General features: G+C 38.2%; 2 protein-coding genes across 4 annotated transcripts; both read right to left on the minus strand.

Annotated features, from left to right (window-relative positions):
* Nucleotides 1-230: 230 nt before the first annotated feature.
* On the minus strand, nucleotides 231-12,297 carry bnipl (BCL2 interacting protein like). Of its 3 annotated transcripts, XM_057341152.1 has the most exons (11): nucleotides 9,612-10,122; nucleotides 9,379-9,437; nucleotides 8,734-8,814; nucleotides 7,270-7,340; nucleotides 6,530-6,781; nucleotides 6,252-6,443; nucleotides 6,014-6,116; nucleotides 5,789-5,920; nucleotides 1,879-1,965; nucleotides 1,679-1,777; nucleotides 231-1,474 (listed from the first exon to the last, which is right to left on the minus strand). In XM_057341152.1, exons 3-11 carry the CDS (start codon nucleotides 8,772-8,774, stop codon nucleotides 1,450-1,452), a joined length of 1,002 nt encoding a protein of 333 aa, XP_057197135.1. In that variant the 5' UTR covers nucleotides 8,775-8,814; nucleotides 9,379-9,437; nucleotides 9,612-10,122; the 3' UTR covers nucleotides 231-1,449. The 3 variants fall into 3 exon arrangements, with proteins under 3 accessions (XP_057197135.1, XP_057197133.1, XP_057197134.1); XM_057341150.1 differs by lacking the exons at nucleotides 9,379-9,437; nucleotides 9,612-10,122 and adding an exon at nucleotides 12,062-12,297; XM_057341151.1 differs by lacking the exons at nucleotides 9,379-9,437; nucleotides 9,612-10,122 and adding an exon at nucleotides 10,149-10,975.
* Nucleotides 12,298-12,456: 159 nt separating this feature from the next.
* Nucleotides 12,457-23,128, minus strand: prune (prune exopolyphosphatase). The gene is made up of 8 exons (XM_057341149.1): nucleotides 22,907-23,128; nucleotides 19,154-19,258; nucleotides 18,102-18,304; nucleotides 17,163-17,347; nucleotides 16,741-16,899; nucleotides 16,441-16,535; nucleotides 15,172-15,330; nucleotides 12,457-15,071 (listed from the first exon to the last, which is right to left on the minus strand). Exons 1-8 carry the CDS (start codon nucleotides 22,943-22,945, stop codon nucleotides 14,661-14,663), a joined length of 1,356 nt encoding a protein of 451 aa, XP_057197132.1. The 5' UTR covers nucleotides 22,946-23,128; the 3' UTR covers nucleotides 12,457-14,660.
* Between the last annotated feature and the right edge of the window lie 41 nt (nucleotides 23,129-23,169).

Below are 23,169 nucleotides of genomic sequence, written 5' to 3' on the forward strand. Positions count from 1 at the left end.
TGAACACTAGCCCATTGGGTTACGCAGAAGTTACAAAAGGAATCTGTTATTTAACCTTCCAATAGTTAAGTCTCTATTCCTGTTTATGACTTCAATGCATAAAGTTTCACCTCTCCGCTACCTTCACTTCCTCACCCTGCCAAAGCTAGTTTCCTGAAAGGCTCAAGAATGTTTCCATGGTGACCCATCAAAAGGTCAAAAAATGATGTCTAACTTTATCAAATAAGTGACATCAAAGCATATGTTTAACAGTATAATCATTTATTGCCATAAATATTGTAAAAAGATGTAGTACACGTCTGCTGTTGAATGTCCAGGTTGTTCAAGTGTGACCTTGTATAAATATTTGCACATAGGAGAGTCTATAAAATGAAAGGGCCATTTTACAAACGGCAGCTGAACTGAAGAGAACGTTTCTCCACCATCTTCAATAAGAAAACCCCCTCACATATATTTTAATATCAATATTTAACATATATACACTAATATAAACTAAACAACAGATCACCTTACACACTGTAAAAAAAATTGTTGGTTCATCGAATTTAGTCAATTCAACGAGACATTAATTGAGTTATTTCAACTTATATTAAGTTGAATTAACTTAACATTTTAAGGCAACCACTTTTAAATGAACAAAAAACAACAAATCATTTTTCACATAAAATACCCCTTTGTTTCGTTCAGCTCTTTGATTCTGCATCAAAACATTTGAGTCATCACCACTGCTAGATTTAATTATGTCTGGATTGAAGATGATTAAATCTGTAAATTAAACAAAAAGGTATATACTACATAAAAATAACCTACACACAAAATATATTTAAAAAGCGATTTCATAAAACCTAACAGAAAAGTTGACAAAGTAAAACAAATCCCTGTAATTGCAGGCTCTGGAGACAGATGATAGTCTAAAGAATTATTCTAAGCAATTATTATATGAATCATAGTTTATATGACTTTCAGATAAAGATTAGACTTACAATGAGACATTGTCATAAACTTAGTGCACATACGAATAAAGATCCATACAACAATACAACGTTATTAAATTCAGTTTTGGCCACATCAAGCATATAAAAAATCTAAACATAAAAAAGTGAATCTTGATAGCCTTGAAATATTCCCTTCAACTTGGCAAGCTTTTATATGCTCAAAATACCTTTTATAAAGGTATAAACTTAATTTGGTTGTCTACGAAACGCTGTGTTGAGGTTTGTTTTGTAACAGTTTAAATCAATGGAGTTCTTTCATGTTCCTCACAGTATTCTCATCATCCGGCCTCAATAGGATGACACAGATGTGTCGCTCTCCTCCAGACACTGTCCTTTTGTATCATCTGCTAGGAAGCAGTTATCTGTCAATGCCCTGAAGCTTGACCTTTAACCCCAGTCACCCCAGTGTGAAGTCTATACAGTATGTACACATCAATGTTTGCATCAGACACCTTCACCTGTTGAGCTGCCCATCAAACCTGCAAAAAACCCCAAAGATTTTAGTCTTTGTATGTGAATTCAAACACAGTATGCATTGAATTCTCAATTCATTAAATCAGAAAAATGTATGAAATTTTTTTTTTTTGCATAAAGTGTGAGCGTCGCTTGGCTATTTACACCTGTGGCCAGGTGTTGTCTAACAATAACTGCACGTGCAGCCGTGACGCTTCATGTGAACTCACTCTCTGATGCATTCTGGGATTTGCAGCTGGTCCACAGGAACAAACTCAGCCAGTTCCTGCAAGCTGTGGATGAAGCGCATCTTCCTGCCAAACTTCTCACTGCAAGAAGGAAAGAGTTCAGACATTAATGCCAATAATCCATACATAATGACTATACCGTTTGATCTCTGCTTGCTGAGTGAAAGTGTATGTGTGCTCACCTGATGAAAGGTTTGATGACTGTGATTAAAGCTCTCACGTACCACGCAGGGTGAACCACAAGAAGACCTTTCAGGTCCTTCCTTAATCTGCAGAGAGAAATGACATATTTTACCCAGCAGTTTGAAAATGTCAAATAAATAACAACAGATTCTTTCCTTAACTGGAGGAAATTGAGAAATTTGCCAGCCGAACATGACGTCACGAGACTGTAATGGCCATCCAGGCAGTATGTGGCAGTCACTTGTGTGAAAGGGCGAGAGGCAGGGCGGTTGAATCATACAAGCCTCAGACAGGCAGTAGGTTTGTTTATACACTGTTCCTTTGGGTTCATCGCACAAGGATGGTCTAATGCATCAAGGAATTTCAAGTCACATTCATTTTGGTTTCTTACAGATATGATTAAGGGTTTGGGTTTTTTGTTAAAGGAACAGTTCACCCAAAACTCACCCTCGAGATGTTCCAGATCTGTCTTTGTTCTTTGCCACCATTGACTACCACAGTAGGAAAATTGTATTTGTTCATTTATTTGTTCACAAAAGAAGATATTTTGAAGAATGTGGGAAAGCAACAAAAGTTCTGGGGGACTTTTGACTACCATTGTCATTTTTCCTACTATGGTAGTCAATGGTGGCATTCTTCCAAATATCTTTCTCTGTGTTTATCAGAACAAGTAATTAATACAGATTTGGAACAAATCTAGGGTGAGTAAATGATGACAGAATTTTCATTTTTGGGTGAATTGTCCATTTAACAAAGAAAGTCGATTTAATTGACTAGTAACAGCATCCAAGTATTCTTATAGATCACAGAAAACACACGATCTGTGTTTTTTTTATGCAGAATGCAGAATTTGTTCCCGATTAAGCTTTAACACCCACTATTTACACTGCGTTCCAAATTATTATGCAAATGATATCTTTCTCTGGTTTTCCTAATTTGTCGATGCAAATGACAGTCAGTATAATTTTCAAGTAATCAACAGTTAGGGTACATTTGGAATTTTATTGAACAAACCTCCCACTGACAACAGTATTTATTTAAAAAATGAAAAACTCAAAATGCACTGTTCCAAATTATTATGCACAACAGAGTTTGAAAACATTTCATAGGTTGTAAAAAACTGAAAATGGTCATTTGTTGAATTTGCAGCATTAGGAGGTCATATTTACTGAAATCAAAAGCTATTTCAATCAAAAACATCCTAACAGGGCAAGTTACATGTTAACATAGGACCCCTTCTTTGATATCACCTTCACAATTCTTGCATCCATTGAACTTGTGAGTTTTTGGATAGTTTCTGATTGAATTTCTTTGCAGGATGTCAGAATAGCCTCCCAGAGCTGCTGTTTTGATGCTAACTGCCTCCCACCATCATAGATCTTTCGCTTGAGGATGCTCCAAAGGTTCTCAATAGGGTTGAGGTCAGGGGAGGATGGTGGCCACACCATGAGTTTCTCTCCTTTTATGCCCATAGCAGCCAATGACACAGAGGTATTCTTTGCAGCATGAGATGGTGCATTGTCATGCATGAAGATGATTTTGCTACGGAAGGCATGGTTCTTCTTTTTGTACCATGGAAGAAAGTGCTCAGTCAGAAACTCTACATACCTTGCAGAGTTCATTTTCACACCTTCAGGGACCCTAAAGGGGCCCACCAGCTGTCTCCCCATGATTCCAGCCCAAAACATGACTCCGCCACCTCCTTGCTGACGTCGCAGCCTTGTTGGGACATGGTGGCCATCCACCAACCATCCACTACTCCATCCATCTGGACCATCCAGGGTTGCACGGCACTCATCAGTAAACAAGACTGTTTGAAAATTAGTCTTCATGTATGTGTGGGCCCACTGCAACCGTTTCTGCTTGTGAGCATTGGTTAGGGGTGGCCGAATAGTAGGTTTATGCACAACTGCAAGCATCTGGAGGATCCTACACCTTGAGGTTTTCGGGACTCCCGAGGCACCAGCAGCTTCAAATACCTGTTTGCTGCTTTGCAATGGCATTTTTGCAGCTGCTCTCTTAATCCGATGAATTTGTCTGGAAGAAACCTTCCTCATTCTGCCTTTATCTGCACGAACCCTTCTGTGCTCTGAATCAGCCACAAATCTCTTCACAGTACGATGATCTCGCTTAAGTTTTCGTGAAATATCTAATGTTTTCATACCTTGTCCAAGACATTGCACTATTTGACGCTTTTCGGCAGCAGACAGATCCTTTTTCTTTCCCATATTGCTTGAAACCTGTGGCCTGCTTAATAATGTGGAACGTCCTTCTTAAGTAGTTTTCCTTTAATTGGGCTCACCTGGCAAACTACTTATCACAGGTGTCTGAGATTGATTTCAGTGATCCAAAGAGCACTGAGACACAATACCATCCATAAGTTTAATTGAACAATATAAAATTAAATGTTTACGACACTTAAATCCAATTTGCATAATAATTTGGAACGCAGTGTATATATTTAGGAAAAGGTCAAAGTTTCCAGAAAGAAAGTATCCAAATAACAGAAACTGATCATAGGGGTTTTCCACCTCTGAATTGAGTTCACTAACAGTTGTTTTTCCACCCTATAACAGTTCCTTTTCAAATCTATGATATCATGTTTTTTCTTCCTCCGTCTGTACAGTCGGCAGCGTGATTTCTGAGAGGACACCTCATGCAATGATTCATAGTTAGTGGGAATGACAGACCAGGCTGTCTTTAAACATCACAGACTCTTCATTTCCTCATTTCTTACATAAATCTCACATGTTCAATTATAGAAAAAACTGGATGTACAAATTCCTCACATAAAACAGTTTAACCTTCATGTGAATTCATGCTGAGAATGCAACGAACTACAACTGTAAAAACCTGGGCCAGAATATTGAGAAATTAGACATCAATTTATTATAGGAAGGGAGGTTAAGGTGCCAGATAAGAGTCACGATAGACGTGACATGTTGATTGCACCCAAATAATTTGAGACCGTACTTTACGTAGGTTTATTTCTATTCCCATTCGTATGACTTTCATTACGAACCGCCACACCGGCATTAGAGAGTACAGATGAGCCACAAAACTAATCCTCCATGACCTACACGCTCAAACAATCTCTAAATATATCCCAAAAGAAACGCCAGAGCTGAGAAAGGGTCAGAGGTTATCTCTGGAACGTCTGGCAGAATTCTGATAACACCACTATCAACGTACGAGTCCACAGCATTCCTGTCATATTTCATATGAGAGGTATGAAGAAAGAGCCATAGCTTCTCATGTTATACAGGAACTCGACTCAACTGAGGTCAACCACATTCAGATCACAGGCGCCCTCTACTGGAAATCGGATATATTTGCCTATATTTTGTTTAGATAGCATTACCTCCCAGAGGAATTGCGAAAGTAAGGATTGTGTTTAAAGATTGTTCCCTGACGTTGGTCGGAGATGACAAGTGTACAGTCATTTGTGAAAGGATTTCAGAAAACAGATAGTCCCGCCCCATACCCCATGTCATTGGTTAAACAAGGTTTCTATGTCAGGCTGGTCAGGATGCTTAAACAAACAAGAGAAATGTTTTGATAGCGATGGCCACAAAGCCATAGTGTTTACATTTCATGTGAAAATCGAGCTAGTCAAAAGGGTTACTTTGTAGAGATTATTTGTCTCTGCACATTAAACTGAAATATGAGTGGGCATTTTAGCATCAATGTTAGACTCATTAGAGTTTGAGATTTAAGCAAATATTTTGAGATTTTGAGATGTGCGTAAATACAGTAATCGCAAGTAACACATTTCATTTGACCCGCTAACTTTTTTACCATTCCGTTTTTACAGTTAGTTCGATGTTTTATTTCATTATTTCAGGCCAATAATCTTATAGTAAATGTGCTTTATAACTAAATATCAATAAATATAAATATTTGACTTACCTTCTGTCAATGGACATGTAACATTGCCTGAGCCATTTAATGCCAGGCATCTTATTGCGGGGAGCCATGCCACACAAATACACTAGTATGTAATTCTCAGACACCATCAGGTCCAACGTGCCAATGATGTACCTAAATCCATATATAAATCATGATTATACTGACAAAATACCTAAATAAATGGGTGCAGAGTTCAAAATAACACAGCATTGGGATTCCAGTTACCTGAAGAGATTGTCCATCACATATTCATAGTGTTGTATTGTATTCTCTGGTAGGTAGCAGGAGGTAAACATGATGACGGCTGTAGATCCGTCCCCAAAATACCCTTAAAAGATCAAAAAGAAATCATCATTTAACTCTCCTGTAAAGCTGTCTTGAAACAATGTCACGTTGTAAAAAGCGCTATATACAGTAAATAAACTTGATTCGTGTGATCACAGTTTGTCCCCAAACAGCTCACCTCCGTGGGAGAGAACTTGGAGGTAAGGTTCCAGAACACTCATGTTGACTTGGTAGTCCTGCCCGCCAATATGGAAGCGTCTCCATCGCACACCATTACCGTCCACCTGATCCAACTCCAAGTGTCCCATTTCTGCCTGATCCAGCAAACTGCCCTTCCTGAGCGCCGCTTTGCCCATTTTAGGAAGATCATCTGCAATAAAGAGATTTCCATCTGAACAGTTTCCCAAGTAACAACCAAACAATGCGCGGCAATTCAATGCTGAAACAGTTTTATACCTTCCCACTCCAAATCGCGCATACTGTCTGGAAAGTTGCAAGACTCGCTGTCTGAAGGGGTTTCTAAGGCCTCCAGGTTAATATCCAGGTCTGGATCATCTTCGTAAGACGGCGACAGCGCAGAAGCATCAAACTCGTCTGATTTCAAGCTCCGGTCAGTAGAGATTTGGTCCAAAGTGAGACTAAGAGCAGGTGCCACTAGACGCTTCTTTCTGACACTGTTGCCTGTCAGGGCCAGGCTGGTTGGTGGGACTAGCAGAGACAAAATATAAAGAGACGAAAAATGTATTTTTACCCCAAACAAATTACTCAAGCACTGCTTACTACCACAGTTATTTTGTTTAGGGTTGAGGTTATGGGAAATTATACACAAAGCCACGATAATAAAATGCAGAAAATGTATTCAAATAATGGGGTCTGGTTACAGGTCTATGGAAAAGATCGTAACAAAGCTGAAAAATGGGTTCGAGAAATCGTAAACAAATGACAGTGCACAAAAAATATTGTTGATCTCCGAGTCGCTCAAACAAAACGGATCCGGTGACTTTGAGCCAACAGCTGACATTATTGTGTGCAATATGCATCAGACGGTCAGGAATAAACAGAGGGTGTGCCGTCAGAGGCGGACGACTACAATAGCACAATCTCTAACAGCTTATCACAAACACACAAAGTCAATACTGAGGAATAGAAAGGGAGCGGATATTTCAAGCCGGTATGAAACGGAGAAATGAGATTACCAGGCCTGTTACTGTCAGCTCCAGGGCTTTCATCTTCATCATCAGGACCGTGTGAATCCTCAGGAAGAGGCCTGAAACATACGTCACAGGATTTACAATGATCCTAGAAAGTATAAATGCAACTCCAAAAGATAACAAACTATTCAATCAATTGGGATTTATTAAAAAAAAAAAACATGTAATATTGTAAACTAAAAGTCAATAGTCTGTGATATATATTTTAACATTTACATTTATTCATTTAGCTGACACTTTTATCCAAAGCGACTCACAACTGTATATATTTTAATATACACAGCCGTGGAAAATATTAAAAGACCATTCCAAATGTTCATTTCATCAGTATTTCTAGATGTATTGTGGCCATTCCAGTCCAGCGTCTGTTGCATGTCAACAAAATCAAGCCTCAGGAGTGACAAGTCATCCAACAGCAATGTGAAAGACTGACAGCATAAAAGATGTGATGAAAATAGAGGTAATCATTTGCATACTGTTTTGCACTGTTTGCCTGGCCGGGGGGGCTGCTTTACAATTAGAATTTGAAAGTTTTATTTCAAATTAATATTGCATATAGGAATTTATAGTCTGTTTAATATTTGACATGTGTTTCTCTCTCCTTTATTTAAAATGTGTGCTTCTCAGTGATAACCACTGTGTGTGTGTGTGCGTGCGTGCGTGCGTGCGTGCGTGTGTGTCTGTGCGTTTGTGCGTGTGTCTGCGCGTCCGTGTATGTGAGCATTTGTGTGTGTGTCTGTGTGTGTTAGTGCGTGTGCATGCATATTGTGTGTGTTGAGTGTTTTGTGTGTGGGGTGTTAGAATCGGTGTGTGTGTCTCTGTTTTCTGTGTTTTCACCTTTTTTGTTTTTACTTGTATAACTTTAAATGTTTTGCTTATAGTCAATATGTTTCATGTACAGCTGCTTTGTAACAATGAAAAAAGTTGACTTGACTAAACATATATATATATATATATGTATATATATATATCTTTTTACTTTTACATGTACATATATTACTGTTGTATTGCTTAAAAGTAAATATGAACTTGTTTTATTTGCAGTATTTGAGGTCTGAAACAATACAGAGCGTATTTTGTTATTTTGACCTGTTTGTCCAGTTTTCATTTTCTGCAAATACATGCAAATAGAAACAATATTTTTAGTTGAAATTTGGGAGAAATATTGTTAGTAGTTCACAGAATGAAACAAAAATGATACGTTTACCTAAACTTATACCTATAAATAGTAAATTCAATAAATCATTTTGAACTGGTCTCTTAATGTTTTCAGCAGCTGTATTTTATTTTCTATAACTTCTTTTGTTCAAATGTGAAACACCGTCTTATTGAATACAGTATGTCACTATATTAAGTCTCATAATCCATTTCAGGGTCATTGTAGTTCCATTTGTGCTCAGTGAGAGATGGACACAGATGAAGGTGTGTGAACTTGTTAGAACGGATTACCTGGGAAATTCCTCGTCTTGCCACTCCTCCCTGAGCTCCATGTCTGGAATGAAGGCAGATGTCTTGCTGTTTTCTGAATACCTGCAGGACAAATTGAAACAGTTATAGGAGGACTGCCTCTTAAACTCTACCTCCAGAGGATGTTGGCTTTTTTGTATCGAAGCAAATGTTCTGGTTTGTTAGTTTTCATGTATTGACCAACTCTCAATATATTGATATAGCCCTTAGGAAAATGCTTCAAGCTTTTGCTTTTTGATATAACGTCAGGCAGAGTGAGATGCTCAGTAAAAGACGGAAGGACCACACTATTGATTGTAGAAGGGCCGCCGCATAAAACTATTAGATGAGGACAGTTACACAAAACTACGCATTATTTTAGATGAACAACTTGCAGTTTGGCCAGGCAGAAGCAAGAGCCGGCCCTGGCTCACGCATTTCCACTGAAAAACATTTCAACTACATCAACATTCAAAACTGATCTTAATGAGTCCAAGCAATTACTCTACTCTTCTGCACTGTGGTTACTTCTCAAAACCATCAACATAACAGAAACTTAAAAAAAATGAAAAAAACACTATGCATTAATAAGTCTTTTTCTCATCTTGATTAAAAATGCATTATATAACACTTTATTTCCACGTTTACCTTCATTATTCAGCCATGCAAAGCATACTGGGAACTGGAAATCCTCTGCCCAGATTTAGCTGCTTTAACAGGACATGATTCATTAACGCACACCAAATCGGAATAATTGAAGTTAGTTGATTTAATATGACAATCTCAAGTTGTAAGTTGCTTTAATTTGTCTGAAGAAAACAAGGAAAAGGAGCAAAGTTCTATTTTTGTATGTCCTCTACTGATATGAACTGAATACTAACCTTTTCAGTTTATTTAGACTCCATTGTCGTGTAATGTGTCATTTGAAAGGAAATTTAAAACACAGACAACACAATAAAGAGTGAGATAAGCCACTATTAAAAAAAATGTAACATTTTCTGCCATAATTATTAGTTAAAATATGAATTGATATTGATGATTTGATCAATTTAAAAACCTTTCTCTGGTAGCCTACTTTATTTAACTGCAAGTACATACATTCCAAACTTACTGAGGCAGGATTGAAATAATGTATGCTTTGAGATTTTTAGATTAGTGTTAGTACCAATCAATAAACATTGGTACACTGCATATGAACAAATATTATGAAGACAAAAAACGAACTCTTGATGGCAGAGTTATAATCTAAGTTAACTACAGTTTTAAAAATTGATCAATATAAACAGATAAGTAGACATTTAGAGCATTTGAGAGCATGTTGCAGCAGATTGTATGTAAAACAGGGCTGTGTAAAGCTGGCTAACGCCCGTCACATCACTCATATGTAAATAACGACAATGTAAACATGCCGAACTCACCTTCTCACCACTAACGCAAAACAAGTGCGTGTCAAAAACAAAAAACTTTTTCATTTAATAAGAAACAGAAGCATTGGCGCCGGGTGTTATAATTTGTTTATAATAATGTTGTTCGCTTTCCGCCTTTAAATCGACAAGTGCGATCCTCTACCTCACCAAAGCCAAACTCCTACATGCCAAACGCAGAACCCGTCCAGCCAATCAGAGCGCTCCTCGCACGATGACGTTCTCTTTGCACCTGAGAGGTGTTCAGTAGCCCCGCCCACATACCGAGCACTAGGTGAGCTCTACTGAATAAAAACACTTTAGAGATAAATCACAGAATATTTCGATTCGTCAACTCAATAGGCTACAAAATTAATCGTAATTACCACAATTGCGGAGGCAAATTGACGCATTTTGTTATTACTGTTATTACTATAGGCCTAATTACCGTTATTACTACAATAAAACCCAAAATGCAAGTTGAACGAATGAAAGTAAAACGAATTTCTCTAGTGGATTTATAGTTTGTATAAATGATGTGGTTGATTAAAAACTACACTACACCATGCTACATTATATTATAAACAAAATAACCTTGGCCGTGAAATAAAACCGGCTCTTGTTCCCACCTCAAGCATTACTTTTACACATTTGTTACGTCAGCATATGTGATAATTACACGTGGCACAAATGCAGACAATCTGGTTTTGTTTTAATCGGATTCTGTCTATGTGTCCTTCATATGTGAACCATAACTGAACCTGTTCATTTGATGTGTAGCACTAGATCAGATCTGTCTGTGTCAGGTCAAATCAAACCTGTTACAGTGGAACATACACAACACGAATGTTAGACAAGACTGCTTATAGATTATACATTAACATCTGATTCAACCATTCAAGGCAGACCGACAATAACAACACATTCGCAGAAATCTTAGCCAAATGTTGATCTTCCCTTATTGTCTTAATAGCACATCATATAAAATAATATTTTAGGCAAACAAAAGCCATTATCAATGAGAAATGCTATTTGTGACATAACTCTTACTTGTAATTACTGGTTGTAAAACAACATAGATGTGCTTGTTAGATACTTCAGTGATACATTCTGATGTTCACTGTTGCAATAAAGGCATTATTACACTTACATCACATAAACTTTACCACCAAATTTCATGCATTCTGGTTTTGTCTGGGCATGAAGGGGCACTTGGTGAAAATAACAATCAATTATAAGGATTCATGAGGATTATACTGTAGTAAAATGATTGCATAACATGTTTTAATCTCCATGTTAAATAGTATAATCCAAATGCATGAGTTATTGTAGTGGCACTGATGGAAATCATATACCCTCAATTCATTTCAATGGAAAGTTTGTGATTATTAAGACTGTTTACATTTCTTTAAATAATGGAATAATGATTTTTTCCCATGTTTAAGCAACTTTCGGTGACATTTTGAAGCTTTCCCTGTGTGTATATCACAGGTAACACAGAAGAGCTATGCGACCCTTATTGTGTCAGATGTAAATAGCAAAACTAGACACGTCATTACGAACAGTCTTCCTGCGCCGTTACTAGATTTTAATATTAGTCAAGAAGGCTGGCGAAACCACCGGAAATCAGTTTAACTTCAACTTCCTTTTTTTTAAATCCTCTTTCCACATAACACGATACAGAAGGATTTCTTATGAGTCTTACTGTTGTTCACTTCATAACACTATTTCCAATTGCTAAATCAACAGTGCTCTCGTGTTGCTTGTTTTGAGTTTGTCAATGCGTTTTGATCAGGTAAATCCTGAACACAGAGGCCAGTTAAACATACAGTAATCACAACATAATATAACATCAGTTCTTGATGTTCCGTCAACATCTATGGGGAGAATTTTTACATAAAAACGTTCACTTAAATGTAAAGACTTACCCATTTTGCATGTCCCCATCCTTTTGGTCTGAGTAAGTCCCCATAACAAATTTCTTTCAAAGAAAGGGTCTAGATTAGAAATGCACTCAGTTGAAGACCATAAGTGGGGCCGAGCGGTTTCATTAGCTTCCCCCAACAATACAAGACAGTATCTGGTGTCTCGTGTGAGGGAACTCACCCTGACTGTCACTACAGGTTTTTCAACATTTCTGACTTCTGCTGAATGCATTGTCCATTTCCCATTGGCTCAGCCGCTCTGAGCACTTCTGCTCGCCCACAGGGAAGGTTGGGAAGGTGGAGGAAGCAGCAACAAACAGGCATGGCCGCATGGTCCTAATACCCCTGATATTAAAAACCTCTTCCATGGACTTCACATCTTGCATGTATAATACAATGTGTACACAGATAACAGTTGTACGAATCAAATAATGAACAGGAGTTTATTCATATTCAATGTGCATTACAAAGTTTGAGATTTGAAATAAAAAAAGGTTTTCGCATTAAAATACACGTGATACAGTAGGTGCTTCCGAATGTCCTGCTTCACAACAATAACAGCACACGGATACATGTACCTTAAAAAGTAGTGATTTGTCATTACGTTGGTGTTTTACAGCAATGCTCTGTGTTCACCATCATCAGTCATGGTTTATTAACAGTATAGTAGAGTACCCTACAACATCAGAATACAATCTCATATCATATGCCACAACTTCAATACCAGAGGCCAATATCTGTTCAAACTAAAGTTGAATCTTCATAATCCATGTTAATAATCCAAATGATTTAAAGGTCCAGTCAGTGAAATCTAGCGGCAAGGTTGCGAATTGCAACCAACCGCTCACCCCTCCCATCCGAAACACTACGACGGCTGACAGAACATTGCGAATTATATGCAAGGGGACCCGCGGTGTATGTAGACAGAAACAGCTCATTCTAAAGGTAATAAAAACATAACGTTTCATTGTGTAAACTCTTTATACAGATGTAGTAATGTATATTACACTGCATTTCTGTCAATAGATCCTCCAAAAAATGACACACTGGACCTTTAAAACTGTAAATGTTTTATCCAATCAGGACCTTTTGTAACTACCAAATAATTTGTATATACTAATGTGATGGTCTTTGATGTTATAATTCTACTGCATTCATTTGATTTATGAACCAGATGGTTTCCGGTCATTTGCACGCCAGCAGAGATATTCAACTGCTTTACTAGACGGCCGCAGGACGCAACACCCTTTTTTAGCTGTTTGCATGCGTTTGATCAACCTGATCTCACAGGAATCCGTAACTATTTTACGAGGAGGCTTATTCGCATGAATTGTGAATCGCACAAAAACGTACGGTTACTAGAAAAAAAGCAATACGGAAGCCCCACCCCTAACCCCGCCCCTCACACTAACATCACTGGCGCGAAAGCAAATCGTGCGAATGAGATCGTACGAATTGAATCGTTTTTTGCAGTGGGATTGTTTTGGTTTGATACACCTGGACCTCCAGAACTGGAGTTGGATAGCCCTCTAATAGGACCTCTTCACACTTTTAAGCTTAAAATATATGTAGACAAAACCTAAATCAATAAATTATATAAGCTAAAATAATACAAAGTATATGGGAATACTAAAGACAGATTCAAAACGGTCATTTTAAATGATTAAATGCTTAACATGCCTCCCACTGATTCACCTAAAGGTTCGTACCATCTTGCCTTTTACATAAAACTGAGATTTTTAGCATTTGAGCTAACACACAGTATATTAACATCTACAAGTGGCCACATAAGGATCGGACTCAGTTTTCATCGCTCACAATCACTGGGAAATGTGTTATTAACCTTACATATGAACCACATCTGTGGCACTCTTGATTCACTTCTTACAAACCTATGAACAAGTTTCAGTTAGTTTACGAGGGAATCAACAACATGCATTAAACAGCCCACAGATCACATTTTGGGAAAATACCTTCTTTGTTTACATCCATGCCACAGAGTATCTAGTTTTTCAATGTTGCATTTGTCTGTAACATTAAGAGACTTCACTGGATGACGGGAGATCTTGTTTCAAGTCGGTGAAAATACAGGCAGCTCAAACCCAATCTATACTAAAAAAACTGACAACTGGCATCTAACATAACTCCGATGGTTTACTTTTCCCGTTTTTTTACAAGCACTGGATGCATGTTGTCAATCATTGGACCAAATTAAATTCATTCGTTTAAGATATTCACAAAAATGATCTGAACGCTGTTAAAAAATGATGTGCGTGAAAGCCACACCTTATCCATTTAAATAATTAAGGACAAAATATGAATATGCCCAATTAATAACTACGCCATTTATCATCCAGCAATACAGACTTGAGCACCTTTATGATAAATATTACGCATGTAATGCTGCATTCAACCAATCCTTAAAGTCAAAAGAAAGATCTCGTTTGACCTTGTTGTACCAGTTTACAGACGAGAAAAAGTGCCGCTTCATTTTCTCACCCTTGTGCACCACTGCTGTATATGCACTGCGTCTGTTGGAGGTCATAAAGGACTGGCCTCTTCCAGCTCCTATGATGAACTCTTTGACACAACAGCTCCTTCATCACTGTCCATCAGGAGACTCGTCCTCCATGCTGGCCATCTTGCTAACTTTCTCCACCAAAACCTCGGGACTGATTTTCGGCAGGCCGTTGTCCAAAGGACAGCCTTCAACCAGACTATTCATCGGCGTTGGGGGGACTTGGGTATCGTCCTCGTTCCCAGCATCCTCCGCACATTGCTGCGAGTAACTCTGGTCCTGATTGGATTCATCATCCAGATACAAGTCCTCCATGTTTCCGCTTTGAAATACTTTACTTTCCCACTCTTTCAGGAAGTCTGTGATTATAGGAAATACCTTCTTGCGTGATGCCAACGTGTTACCCTGTATATAGGTTTTGACATCCAAATATGGACTGCCCACTGGCTTAAGATCCAGACTGGGGTTTCTGGCTTTTTCTAGCGCCTTACAGATCTATAAAAAACAGATAAATGAAAATGAGAGGTCGAGTAAATTACTACATTTTGTTGACATTTTGTCATTTCGACAAGGTCGATTTTAACTTTAGATGTACCTCTTCCCTGTAGAGAGTGCTGGAACTGTAGATAGCAAGCTGTCGGAAGGGCTCCTTGTTATCAATGAAAGAGATCGTCATGGCAACCAGTAGGTTATATTTGTGATTGTGGCAGAACTCACACAGGTCTTGCTGCAGGCCACGCCTCTGAAGAAAATCCTAAAGACAGGAAAACACATTCGAGCACGACCTTTTTGATGAAGAGGTGTGCTAACAAGCGGTGTAATCAGTGGGTGTGAGACGGACTGCCCAGCCCTGCGGTGAGATTGGGTGTGTCTTGGAACTTGGAATCAGTTGTGCTTCAGGATTACCGAAGCGTTCATGAGTCATGATGATGGGCACATGAGCACATTTTGTGCCCACAACAAGAGCTCCTCACATTTCGTAAATCTACATTTCCTCTCTCACTTTGTGGAACCGAGTACTGAGGTTAACGCACAACACAAACACAAGACTCGCTTTACTCAAGAGGAAACATGTCATTTGCATGTGATCGTGTGAACTTAAATCCGAAAAAGCACAGCAAAGACTTAAGAATTGAAATATTTTCTTTAGGGATGCACCAATGTATCCACCTCAAACTTTAAACAGGCAATTACAAAATTAAATTATTAATAATAATAATTGTATATAATTGTAATACAATTGTATATTTTTATAATAAATGTATATGGACACTTTCAGCGGCAACGACATAAACAAACGTTATGTGGCCCAAACTTAACTTCCGCTAGACCTTTACAAAGAATCAATAACTGTTAAATAGTTTTAATTTAATACAATTAATATACGAAATAATATGAATATAAATTAAATAAAAAATAGATTGTTATATATTATAACCAAACACAGACCGGAAGTTAACTTTGGGACAGGTGCGTACGTCTGATGAAACAGTCTTAACAATGTCCAAATATAATAATAATATTAGTAATATTACAATATTTATTTTATTGATCTTTTTATACATCCTGTTATAAAAGTTACACATCCAAAAAAACGGATAATGTTTAATGGAAATGGCTAGAAGCTATTAAAACCGTTTAAATTTTGTTTATTAATTTAATAATTTTTGTGTTAAATTGCTTTTGTACATTTGCGCGCGGTTAAATGCTGTTTTTTAAAAGCACAATTTAAAAAAAAGAAAAACTGTGATCTTATGGCAAAAGTACCACAGAATTTTTATAAAAGGGCAATCAGCCAAACTTTCCCGAATCCCTAGTTTCTGTTTAAGAGAGCATTAAAAAAACAGTGCATAACATTACTGACCTCTAGTGTCATATAAATGGCACTGACAGCCAGTCGTAGATCCCCACCAGATGCAGCTTTCATGTCTTTTAACAGCATCTGTTCAGTGGAGAGACCTGATACACAGAACCACATAACATACATTCAGATTATATCATCGGAGACAAATTTAACCTCAACTAGATCTCATTCAGTCAGTATATTTGACCGATCCTGTCTTGGGCTAGTTAATTGAAATAAACTAGTCCAGTATTTTTAATATTGACTAGAAAAACGTTAAGGATATTTGATATATTAACCACACAATAAATATCCTCTGACCTGATACATCAAACTTGGCATTCTGTAAGGATTGAAACAGGGCGCCCCTCGGGGGCAGCTTCGGAAAACAGCTCTCCAAAAAGATGGCGTACTGGCTGTCCTTAGGGGTGACTTTACCCGCCTCAGGCGCCATGTTTACACAGTCTAGGATAATGGTACCTGTCAACAGAAAGCCAAAATTCATTTCACAAGAGGTTTCGCTTCGTAACATTAGCAAGATGTTATCTTTCTGCTGATTTAGATATCACATTGCGTCAAAACAACAGGGTGGTTTTGCTAAATAAATTCACCCAACAGCTAAATAACTCTGGAACCGTTCTGGGTCCATCTAACGTCTAACAGTGTCCAGCAAATAAAACAGCAGTCCTGCTGGGAGAGCAGACATTCCTCTCCATGTTTATCCATGTCACCATGACACTCACCATATAAAAGCTGTGCCACTTGTTGGTCAAGCACGTCAGGCGCTTTTTGGGCGATGCGCTCTGCCACCAGAGTGGCACAGGAGCCTACAGTCTCCACGGTGACAGAGCATGAGGGAGACGAGGACCTCTGTTGGAGGTGATGGTCAATCACTTCCACAACGGCCTCTTCGAGCTCCCTGTCAGAGCTGTAGATAAAAAAGATCAACATTACCATAACATTCAATAAACATTTCTTTTGATCTTCTCCCTAATGCTGCGTTCCCACCAGACGCGAATGAAGCGTTACGTGCGAGTGATTTACATGTTAAGTCAATGCAAAGACGCGATAGGACATCCTGCGGCGCGATTCGTGCGAATGACACGGCGCGAATTGAGCGTTTCGGGCGAGTTGAAAAATCTGAACTTTGGCGAATATTCGCGCCGCGTTAACCAATCAGGAGCTTGCTCTAGTAGTGACGTGATTACGACGTAGCGAGCGGAGGCAGAAATCCGAAATAACAATGGAGGACAAAATCATCGTCGCTGTATGTGGATACCCGGAGCTGTATGATACATCTTCTTACTTTTATCGAAACAGCAATAAAAATGATCTTGCTTGGAAGAAAGTGAGTGAGGAGGTCGGACAATCTGGTAAGTTGTAAAAAAACGCTCTTTACTCAATTTGAGCTATATATATATATATATATATATATACACGAGACTGGAGCCGACTAGCAGAAGCCCCTCCCATGACGCGAATTCGGGTCTGTTGTGAAGTGAATTTCACATGCGAATGAAGCAAGTAAACTCAAAATGTTCAAGCGTCCGCAAGTCGCGTCTGGTGTGAACGCTCTATAAGCACTCTAGTTGAACATATTTATATACGAGTATTTATAACATATAACATTGCATATCTGTCTCAAAAGAGTACAGTTAGGTGCAACAGAACAGAATTCTGACCTGGCCAGAACATTATGGTCGACCAGTGTTAGTGTCAGCTGTTTGGCCTTGTGCAAGCTATGAAGATCCACCTCGTCCCTGAAGAGGAGATGTTCCCAAGACAGACCGCTCTCTCTTAGCAGAAAGATGCTGTCTGAACGCAGGGGAAACTCACGGCGTGGGATATTGAGTACAGGCACTGCTACCCTTTTAGAGTCCAGAGTCTACGACAGGTAAACAATACTGATGAGCAAATCAATAACCCTCCATCTCCAGTACAGAATCGTTTAAGACAGTGGTTCTCAAACTGGGGGCCGTGGCTCCCGGGGGGCCCCAAGATGGTTCCAGGGGGGCCACAGATTTTGTGGCATTTTAGAAATATAGATATTTATCATACATTTTGTGCAATCAAACATCAGAAAAACAACGCCACCAACCATAAGAATTGACGTTTTAGCATTGTTTAACAGAATATTTTCTTGGTTTAATTAAAATTTTAAGTTTAAGATTATAAGCCTTTATTTGGGGGGGCCGCAAAGCAATGCACTCTACACAAAGGGGGCCTTACAACAAAAAAGTTTCAGAACCACTGGTTTAAGAGACAGAGCATTTCAAATGTGGGTCAGCATCACAGATCTGCTTCTTGAACACAGTACAAGTGATAAAAGTGTTTACAAAATGTACAGAAAAGGTTAACCCTTTAGCATTTTATATTAAGGATGTATTTGTTAGCATTAGTAAATTGATTATCTTACATAAACTAACAATGAGCAATATAGTTTCAGCATTTATTCATTTATTATTCTAACAGATTTTAATTATGTATTAGTAGTGTACATGCTGAAATCAACATGAACTGAGATTAATAAACGCTGTAGAAGTATTGTTCATTGTTACTTCATGTTAGCTAATGCGTTGACTAATGTTAACAATACAACCTTATTTGAAAGTGTTACCAGACATTTTGAAAAAATAATAATAATTGTAAATACAAAGGTTTTACACACAAATCTGTGCATACACACCATCGGTGAATAAGACCTGGTGAGTGTACTAGGTCGGTCATAGCATACCTTTGAAAGAAAGTAGGCGAAGGTCAGGGCCGATACCATAGAGTCAATATCACAAGCCTCATTCCCCAATATGATATGCAGCCCTGGGCTGTCCTTACAACCACCCTGAGAAAGAAGCGAACAATGTCACAGACTGCTCGACTTTTATAGGACAAAAATGTCTAAGCACAAGCTCAGTTTAGAATCAGGCCTGGTTGCCTCTATAAAACCAAGCTAATCATGTAATGAACAACATTAAAATAAGAACTCAGTACTACTTGGTAAATATAAAAATATCAAACCCTCAAATAAAACCAACATGTGCAGTATTAAAGCTAATGGACCCAGGAGCAGGATACAGAGAGTGTGACCTTGAGAAAGAACTTTAACCCCAAGATGTGATATATAAAGTCAATGCATTTCATTTGAGCAATTCCATGCAAATGTCAATACCAACCTTTTTTTTTAAGTTTTAACTTTACTAAAGTCAATATTTGGTGGTTAATTAATAGCCATACAAGGTCTCTGTTTAACCCTCTGGGACTCTTCGTTTAGGGGTCACACTTGGCTCCTTCGCGGTCACGCTCCTGTAACTTTTTTCAGTCAAATTTATGTAATACATTTTTGTTCAAAATATATTTTTTTTAATTTTGAGATAATTTTATGGTACTAATTAATATGTCATAATTTTTATAAATTTTTCTCCCCATTGAACTTTTTTGTAAACATTTATTTACATTTTTGTGCACGCGCGTGTGCGTGCATGTGTGTGTCAGAGAGAGAGAGAGACTCTTTTTTATATTTATTTCATTTATTGATTTTATTTAACATATTCTCAAATTTTGTTCTATTGCAACCTTACCAGTTCATTTTTTTGAGTGTGTGTGTGTGTTTGTGTGTCACTCTCTTGCACTCTTGATATTTTAGAGTGTCACCCCTTGATTGCTGTGCACTTTCTTTCTGCACAGTAGCTGATTTGTAATTTGTACCACCAAAAGATTCCCTGAATTTTCATATTTCCCATTAATTTCCGATGTCGGTCATTTTTGACCCCAAAGGAGCAAAGTGTGACTATTTTTTTGAGACCCTTTAACATATACGAATCATGTCCATAACTTTTTTGTGTTCACAGAGCTAATATGACAAAAGTATTCAATTGTCATCTCAATCCGATGAAGCTACGATTTTTAACATTTCAAAATGTAAAGTTTCTCATGTAAAAATGACAGAAGAGTCCCAGAGGGTTTAGTTTAAGCATTTTTTATGATTTCCCATAGCCAGGTAGGTGCAATATTGTTTCTTACTCATAAATGTGCACATAAAAATTAATAGATTTTAAGTTTTGACTCCAAATGCATTAGACTGGAATTGCTCATTGGAGAACTAAAATGAATTACCAATGACAGGTTTCCTACAACAAATAAATGAGTAATAAGCTTGCAGTGAGCTACACCTCGATCTGAAAATGCATCAAACAGTCGGTGGTGACGTCTTTAAACCGAGAACTCCATCCCACAAACAATGTTGAACTCACCCTTACGATCACCCAGTAACTCTATATCACTAAAAGCCAGTGAGAGGTGCGGTGCAACGTGCCAAAGCTAAAACACATTCTGTGGCTTCCCACCAGATGCAAGATGGCAGACATGTATTCTCTATAACATTTGAACATAATATGTGCTAAAACAGGGAATTAAGACAAAACAAATGTTGTGCTGCTTTTGATTGACATTAGTTCATAATGACATCACCCAAAAATAGTAAAGCCACATGATAGCTCTGTCATTACTGGAGCTTGTCTCCTATTACTTTCATTGCAAAAAAAACTCAAGACGAAGAGCATTTAAAATAGAATAACTTTGAATGCATCATCCCGGTTCCAATAAAACATTTCATCCCTCTTTACAATGACTCCCACAGTGTTAACGAGCATTAAGTCTGCTTCATTACTCTAGCCTAACACAAAAGCTATCTGTGACATCAGGATCAACTGATGTACTCTGATCTAAGCGGCCAGCTGGGATTTGCTGTAAATACTGAACGACAGACTGTTTGGTCAACACAGACTGAGATCACAGCTGGCACAGGCCAGAGGACTTGGACGAGGGTTTGGCTAAGCGCTTCTCTCTCTCTTTCTCTTTATCATGCGACAATAATCATCAAAAATCTTGTTGGATAGGGAAGTGCTCGAAAAACATGCCTGCATGTGCGTAACTGAGGGGCCGGATGGGAAGTTAGCCACAGCGATGTGAAATGGACCACGGGACAGTGAGTAAACAGTATAGAACCACTGGGTCTTGGGTCAACAGAACATTTTGAAAGAGCACTTGGCTCGCCAGCACACTCTATATTTGCAACCCTTATGCTTCATTGCAGCCAAAAGGCACTTTAACCACAAGTGCAGCCGTGTATGCTTGCCGTTTTCCTTTTTGTTTCTTCAATCATTGACTGAATTAGTTACAGAACCCTTCTCTGCGTGCTTCTATGGGCTGAGAGTTACAATTTCAGGTCAAACACTAAGTATGTCTTCCCAGCAGTGGATGACCGCAGGTGTCGCAGTGTTTGGCTTTCAAACACTGATGCTGTAAGGATCATATGCACCAGGCAGCAGGTATTATTGTCTCAGCAAACAGATCCAACCTTTAGTCGTGAAATGGAGAGAACATTAAGCTGTAAATCTAGAAAAGTGGGAATGGCTTTTATTGACTAAACACAATGACAGTTTTTTTTAATCCTCAGAGCTCAAAACAAGACAGAATTGTGTCAAAAATAATCCTAAAATTATATGCAAAAAATATATTTTATAATATACCAATTGACTCAATTATTGAGAACTACAGTCGCCTGTAAACATTTATGAAATGGTATCAAATAAAAAGGGCGCTATCTTAAAGCAACCCTTACTAAAGGAACCTTGGTTTACTACAGTAAGCACAGTCTAAATATGGTATTCATAGTAAAGCCATACATGGATCAATTTACAATGTCTTACTATAGTAACCGCAGTTCAACCATGATATTTATAGTAAAACTATCGTAGGCTAATACATATAGCAGTCAACCCAGCAAAAACATGTTTACTATAATAAACCCTTGCTTAATTTTTTTCATCGAAAGTCAAGTCATTTAGCAAAAACTAGTTTGTTAGGTTTGAAATGTACAACATCAGTACAGTGGGGAGAAACTAAAGTTAGTCTTCTTGAGATGAAGTTGTTTACTAAACGCAACCCTGTCCAAATACTTTCTGTGGCCACTGTGCAGGAACTTCAAAACACTGACCCATACAATGATAACTTATATGACAGTTTCTTGAACAAAACATGACACGAGTTTAACAATAAATAAAACAATCACGTTTGTCTGCTGTCAAAGCATGTGGTCATTTCTGTCATTGGCGCAAGGGGCCAGAGTCTAAGCGCGAGCGTCTCACTGTAACGTTACTTGTGCAATACTCAACTCAACTTTATTTATATAGCGCTTTTACAATATTCATTGTTACAAAGCAGCTGTACATGAGACATATTGACTATAAGCAAAACAATTAAAGTTGTACCTGTAAAAACAAGAAAAAGGTGAAAACACAGAAGACAGACACACCCAATATCAAGTGTACTTCAGACAGTAGCATACAGTATTTTACGAGTGTGCCATCATTTACTGCAAACAGTAATCGTTATGAATGTTTCAACATAAACAGTGTATGCACTCACGAGGTGACCAAGTTATAAGTGCGTAATATGGGTGAAACCAGCAGACCACGCGCACTAGTCTTACCTTCAGGACGTCGCGACAGCTCCGTAAATAAGCCTCCATTGTCACACGGAGCCCGAAGGTTTTCACGTAGCGAAATATCCTCCAAGCGTGTAAAATACTTCAAAGTACCTCTGAAACGTGTACGTCTCAGTGGCTCACTGTGTGTGCGCTCGATATAACAAGAGTGGAATTTAGAGCTTTGCTACAACGGAAACTCGCAGACGCAGAAACCGTGCGTGGTGACGCACAGGCGTAACACTGTCGGGAAATGTAGTTCTTTCCCG

This window comes from Triplophysa rosa, linkage group LG8, assembly GCF_024868665.1.
Source record: "Triplophysa rosa linkage group LG8, Trosa_1v2, whole genome shotgun sequence".
Classification (NCBI taxonomy): Eukaryota; Metazoa; Chordata; class Actinopteri; order Cypriniformes; family Nemacheilidae; genus Triplophysa; species Triplophysa rosa.

Bases quoted from the DNA above. Each gene is read 5' to 3' on its own strand.
- bnipl (XM_057341150.1), bottom strand. From the start codon at position 12,105: ATGGGGACTTACTCAGACCAAAAGGATGGGGACATGCAAAATGG. The intron at 7,341-8,733 runs GTAATCCGTTCT...CGTATGTTTCAG, and splicing joins CAAGACGAGGAATTTCCCAG to GCCTCTTCCTGAGGATTCAC. The intron at 1,966-5,788 runs GTAAGTCAAATA...TTCTCTCTGCAG, and splicing joins TACATGTCCATTGACAGAAG to ATTAAGGAAGGACCTGAAAG.
- prune (XM_057341149.1), bottom strand. From the start codon at position 22,945: ATGGAGGCTTATTTACGGAGCTGTCGCGACGTCCTGAAG. The intron at 19,259-22,906 runs GTAAGACTAGTG...CTTCTTTCTCAG, and splicing joins GCTGTCGCGACGTCCTGAAG to GGTGGTTGTAAGGACAGCCC. The intron at 18,305-19,153 runs GTATGCTATGAC...TACCTGTCGTAG, and splicing joins TCGCCTACTTTCTTTCAAAG to ACTCTGGACTCTAAAAGGGT.